Here is a 6,000-nt window from a genome sequence, read left to right as displayed (position 1 = left end):
AAGGCTAATTCTGGAGCTAGTAGAGCTAGCTTGTACATTTGCTAGCACTGCCCTGGGCAGATGACGCCTGTGTGCTGCCCTCCAGGGAACTAGTGGAGCTGGGAAGACAAGACAAGCAAACAGGTGCAGGGAAATGCTGCAGATGCTGACTGATGCAAGTCTGGATTTTTTCAGAGAGCAAATGCAGTTAGGGGTGATTACGAAAAGACTGGAAGAATGGTATCAGGCCTCCTCTACCTGATAAATGTGGTGGTGGTGGATTAAGCTGCCTTCCTTAGGGGTGGGTCCCTCCTCACAGATTAGACAAGCACTTAGCAGACTTCCACATGCACAGGGATCAACTGCAAGGTGTGCCAGAGGACATGGCACAGCCATGGTGGGGGAGATGAGGCAGAGGGAGGGAGCCCTCGCAGTGTGAGCGTCAGTTCAGGTGAGGCTGGGTGCTTGCATTATGGCTGACACAGATGACACTTGGAATGTCTGCTGGAGGCTCTGTGCCCTGCACGGCCCCTCCCCACAAACTGCGCTTCTATGGCAACAATCAAGTCTCAGTCGTCTTTCCATCCTTGACCAGGCCCAGGAAATCTTGATAGAGCAGCCTTTCAGAGGCTGTCTCCTCTTCTAGGAAATGGGAGTAACGCTGGCCTTCTTTCCTGGGACCAACCTGGAGGTTGTGCATTTACTAAGATATTTCCTTTTCCACCCACCTGGGCCTGTAAGTCCTATCTCCAATCTTATCCTGACTGCAGCAAAGTGGAACTGGACATAGAAGGGGGCAGTGCAGAGGGACCAGGTTTCCTCAAGATGGGGCAACCGTCAGGACTGAGGTGAAGGGGAGACTGCAACCCCTCCGTGGGGTAGGACTGAACCCTATCCGACTACCCTTCTGTAAGCCCAGAGGGCAGCTGTCCTTTCTAGTTGTTGCATAAAGACTATGCTTCATTCTGAGATCACTTCTTTTTTAAAAAAAAAATTATTTCCTTTCTTCCATAAAACAGCTGGCAATTGTTTGTGCTGATTTATAAGGAGAAATTAAGGAGCTGGAGTCCCCGGTTCTACCAGATACTGCCTGAAGTCCAAGCACCCAGGAACTGATCCTAGGACTTCTGTGGGCTCCAGTGTGCTTGGCCCTACCATCTGACCCTATCTCCGTGGGGACACTGACCTGCCTTTCTTGGCCTGCCCCTTCTGAAGATCCTTCCTTCACCACTCAAGACACACCTGTGATCAGACTGAGTGTCTCCCTGTTAACGTTTAAACATGTTAAGCTTTAAAATGAACAGTTCAGGTTTTCAGGTCTGAATGTTCACAGACATTTGAAGTTCATTTGAAGTTCACTAATCTTCTCCCCCAAAGTCTTGCATGGACAGTCAGTTCTTTGATGTCACCCTGTGGCCTGCCTTCCCTACAGGGCACTGTCCCACCTATCTGGGCAGATGCAATCCCAGCTCCCACTCTGCTGCTGCCTTAGACGGGGAGGTGACACAGGCTGGGACTCCTACCTTGGGGGTGGGGGAGGAAAAGTCCCTTAAAATGAGAAAAGCTCGTGTTTATGGATGTGTGGCTTGACCAGGGAAGCTGCCCCTGGTCGCGGGGTTCGAGACCAACGGTGGCCCAGCTCTCCTTGGGAATGACTGGCACGCTGGGGGAAAGGCAATTAAAACGCAACAATCAAACCAACCTTTAAATAGTAACTTTTAAAAATATAAAAACAGCTCATTACAATGACTTTTCATTTTCTTTTTTTTTTTTCTTCAGGAATAACTTTCTTCTACCCTCACCCTCCCTCCGGGCTAGAGCCTTAACAAGAGGTGGCAGATGAACATCTGAGACTCAGGGAGAGGGACAGAGACTCCAGACGCCCTGCGTCCCCATCTCAGACAGATACAGGGTGCTGTGCCGGCTCCAAGCCACGACCTCCACGTCACGTCCGGAAGCTGCTCAGCCGCAGGAGCACCTGAAGATGGGCGGTTTTCACAGAAGCCCCTCCTCCTCCTCCTCACCAGACCAACTCACACATTATAAAATAATCCATAAAAATGCAGTATAAAAATTATCTTCCATATGCTACATCCATGGAGAGCCCACCCCCAGGACTCACACTGCCTTTAGCTTCTTTTTTTTTTTTAAAGGAAAAAAAAAAAAAAAAAAAGACCAAAAACATCCTAATACCTCAGAACATTTGGTACCAAAGCTTGGTAACCAACTGCAGGAGACCATATTCTACCTGGAACTTGTGTGGGCCACAAGAGACTGAGAGCTGTTAGGAATCACCGCAGCGCACCTCTCTGCCCTGCCCAGGAGGGGAAGAGGGCAAGTCACCTGCTCAGACTTTATAACCCTGTAGGTTAACCTGCTTGTCCCCTCTAGGGAGAGAGGAAGGGGCTGAAGGCAGGAAGGGGGAGAAGCCATTTTATAAAAGGACATCACTTCTAATTCTTTTTATTCAAATTAAAAAAAAAAAAAAGCACCCACATCCGTTGCTGTTTTTCTCTGGTAGCTCCCTGAGCTGAGTTGCTATGCTTCCCTCGACCGTGGTGTCATTTCCAGGCTGTGTCCATCCATCCATCTGGAAGATTAAGAAAGGCTGGAGAGGGAGTTCCTCTGAACCTCCATTTCTCATCACAATGACCCAGTGTGCACCAAAGAGAAAGAGGAGAAGGAGAGAAAGATGGAGCCAGAGGCCTGAGAGAGAGGGAGACTCAAGACAGGGCAAGAGGCAGACAGAGCAGAGGGAAACCCAGCTGTCCCCTATGGACATCAACCCAGGTCGGCCCGGTCTCAGCACTGTCCTTCAGTCCGTCTGTCCATCTGGCACTCCCTCAAGGCTTGCCTAGGGTGCCAAACCCGCATGAGGCGCGTTCACCTGGTGTTAGGTGCCAGTCTGCTTGGCCGCTGCAGGTCCTTCCCCGATCCCAGGACTCTCCTCCCTGTTCCAACCCCTTCTTCCTGTTACTCCCTCCCTGTCCCTTTCCCTGATGGGAACTTCTGTTTAAAAAACAAACAAAAACAAAAACAAAAAGCCACCACCACGAGTGGATCACAAATACAGCAGGCGAAATACACGGCGAGCTCCCACTGGGCAGGGGCTTCCTCCCCCACTGACCAGTCCACCACAGGAGTCTGTTATTTACAGTTTTCACAAATCTTGTGCACTGCACAATCAGGAACGAGATCCCCCTCCCCAGCACAACAATGTGGTCCACTCCATTGTCCCCCACCCAAGCAGGGAGGGGACAGGTCAAAAGAATGGGGAGGAAGAGACAGAGATTCATGAGGGTGTCTGTGGGGAACTGGAGCCACAAGCCTCCAAATAAATCTATTTGTAGCATCTGCCAGCATTGTTAAGGGGGAGGAGGAGAAGAGAATCCATCCGAGTCTGTGAGACACATCAATCCATGCCCAGGAGTCCGGGCCATGGCGGGCACGTGCCCTCTCAGCCCGCTGGAGCACAGCCCGGAGCGCGGCTGCTCACGGCCCCTCCTCCGCCATCCTCAGGGGCCTCGACTGGGGTCTCCCTGTCAGAGCCGAGATGGTTTCTCCCAGAGTTGGACAGCCCTGTTAGAGTCCTTGTTTAGTAGATGACCTCATAAACTGTGGCCTTCTTGTCACCAGAGCCTGTTACAATATATTTGTCATCCGCTGAAATGTCACAACTCAAGACAGACGAGGATTCTTTAGACTGGAGGAGGGAGACGACGAGAAGCAGGAAGGCGTGGGGTGTGGGGAGAAAAAAAGACAGGAATTCATTTGGAGCCCTTCAGACCATTTCAACGCTCTCTGCATGAAATCGCCCCGCTGCACTGTCTCAGCTCCCACCCCGAGCCCAGCAGAGGGTGGGTCTGCAGGCGTGTGCAGCTAGGGGGCCTCCCACCAGCCTTGCCACTAGGAAAAGCTCATTAACAGCTCCCACGGGACTTTCAGAATATGTTCTAAGGACAGAAACAGGACAGAGGTGAGCGCCTCTTCAGAGTTCAGACGGGACGCTCCCTCTGAGACTTTCTGAGCTGGAGCAGACGTTAGCCTGCCAGACCCTCAGCCCCACAGGCCAGGAGAAGGACTGGTACCCAAACTTTGAAGCACTCAATTTAACTAGAGACTCCGAAAGGGACATGTGTGACACATGGGATACCAGACATTTCAGCCTGGGGTCAGGAAGTGAGTGGCTTGGTGAGGAAGCTCTAGATCCCAAAGAGCCCCCTGCTTAGAAGCCCTCATCTTCAGGAGTCAGAAGCCATTAGCAACAAAATAGGTGTCCCCTGTGGTCCCTAAGCCTTTTCCTCTGCAAAACCCAACCTGGGTGCCTATCAGGTAGGAGCAGGAAAAGGGCCTGGAAGGTCTGCTCCTAGCTCCAGGCTCTTCCTGTTCTGCCTCCCGCCATTCTCGCCTCCCACACAGTGGGCACAGTGGTGGTGGATCCTGACTCAGGTCAGATGGAGAGGACGTGTAGGTGGGCATACCTGGAAGATGCTGGCTCCGTAAGGTGTCCTCCAGGCATTGAGAAGGTTATCTTTCCCCGTGCTCACGAACCACTTGCCTGCAGGGGGGAGCCAAAGGAATAGTTAGGGTATGGCTTGCTGCCCTCTAAAGCAAGAGCTGCCCCAACATGGCTGGCTACCATGGAAACACCCCAAGGACCGCTAACCAGGGCTAAGTGTGACTCTCCACTCAGGAGTAGCATTTTGCAAGTGAACACATGGAAACCCAAAGAACATCTCTCTCTGCCACCTGCAGGAATAGGGGGATGGGATGGACAGGAAAAGGTAGGATTTGAGGGTAACTGCAATTTTTACACTTCTCCACTGAAAGCACTAAGGCCAACTGGCCCTCCTAAATTTACTACTGGAAGGTGGCAGAAAGTATTGGAAGGAGCAAAGCCCCAACAACCTGGAGACCCAGGCGACCTCCTCCAGGTGGGCACGTGACCACAGATCCACACTAATACACTAATGCTCCCCCCAAAACTATGTGGCAGGCACCATGCTCTCTTCTGCCTCAGAGAACCTCATTGAGGTTTAGAGTAGGTGAGGTGTGCCCTTGGTCTGATGGCTTGTCAGGGTGGGGAGCAGGCTACCAGACGGCAAGCCTATGGCCGTAGCCACCAGCCACCGGGAGGAGCTACCTGGACTGCTTCATGTTTATTCCTTTGCCCCAGGCTGCTGAGGACAAGTTATGGCCTTTTCCTGAGAGCTCAGTTCCTCTGAGGAACAGGATGGAGGACAAGATCCCCGAAGGGTGTTGAAGGGACACCAACCCGGGCTGAGCTCTTTCTGTAAGTTCTGGACCAGTCGGCACACATGGCTGGGCCAGGATGCCAGCCCTCCCCCAAGCCCTGTCAGGCCAGGACCCAGGCTCACCACAGTAGGCAAACTTGAGGGACAGCACGCAGCTCTCATGCAGGTGCAGCTGGTACTTGTCGGGCTTGGTGTGGTGCAACACCTCCACGTTGCTGCTCTCCATGCCCACAGCCAGCCACTCCCCAGTGGGGCAGTAACCCAGTGAGAAGATCTGCAGGGGCATACACAGTTCAGCACCCTCTCCCTCCAAGGATGGGGCAGTTCCCCAAGGCCCTGCTCAGGTACCCAGGGCCAGGCTCCCCACCCATCCCCGGCCATTCACAGACGAAGCCAAATGACCACCTGCCCACTGACCCAAGGGGATGGGATGTCATTTTATCTAAAGATAAAAAAGCCAGGTTTAGAGAGGAGGCAGTGGAACACGGGTTCAAACTCAGAGGAGCACAGACACTTCATGTCCAAGGGCATCCTCTGCCCCTGAGACTTTGGTCTTTCCTTAAGATAAACATGAATAAATAAAACACTAAAGTACTAAATATTCAGGGTCAAAATATTAAAACAAGTAATAAAATAACAACAAACAGCAATGCCTGGCACTTACTGATGCTGTCTATGAGCCAGGCTGGTAGCCCTGGCTTTAAGGAGCATGGCAGGAATCACACTAGGCATTGCAGGGAATGACTATTATTTGTACCCCATGAAT

General features: G+C 52.0%; 1 protein-coding gene across 14 annotated transcripts in view; it reads right to left on the bottom strand.

Moving 5' to 3' along the window:
- Positions 1–1,678: 1,678 nt before the first annotated feature.
- Positions 1,679–6,000, bottom strand: part of Tle3 (TLE family member 3, transcriptional corepressor) — a 48,226-nt gene continuing 43,904 nt past the window's right edge. For all 14 annotated transcript variants that reach the window (XM_046426547.2, XM_046426550.2, XM_046426549.2 and 11 more), the window contains 3 exons: positions 5,358–5,508; positions 4,461–4,537; positions 1,679–3,682 (listed from right to left, as the gene is read on the bottom strand). In XM_046426547.2, the coding sequence (XP_046282503.1) occupies positions 3,575–3,682; positions 4,461–4,537; positions 5,358–5,508 (336 nt within the window). In that variant the 3' untranslated portion in view covers positions 1,679–3,574. The remainder of the gene's footprint in view (positions 3,683–4,460; positions 4,538–5,357; positions 5,509–6,000) is intronic.

The sequence above is a fragment of the Marmota monax genome, unplaced genomic scaffold (assembly GCF_021218885.2).
Source record: "Marmota monax isolate L192 unplaced genomic scaffold, Marmota_monax_Labrador192_F-V1.1 WCK01_AAM20220418_F8-fsc00078, whole genome shotgun sequence".
Lineage (NCBI taxonomy): Eukaryota > Metazoa > Chordata > Mammalia > Rodentia > Sciuridae > Marmota > Marmota monax.
Note: the sequence above shows the minus strand (reverse complement) of the source record. Positions and strands in the feature narration are given on the sequence as shown.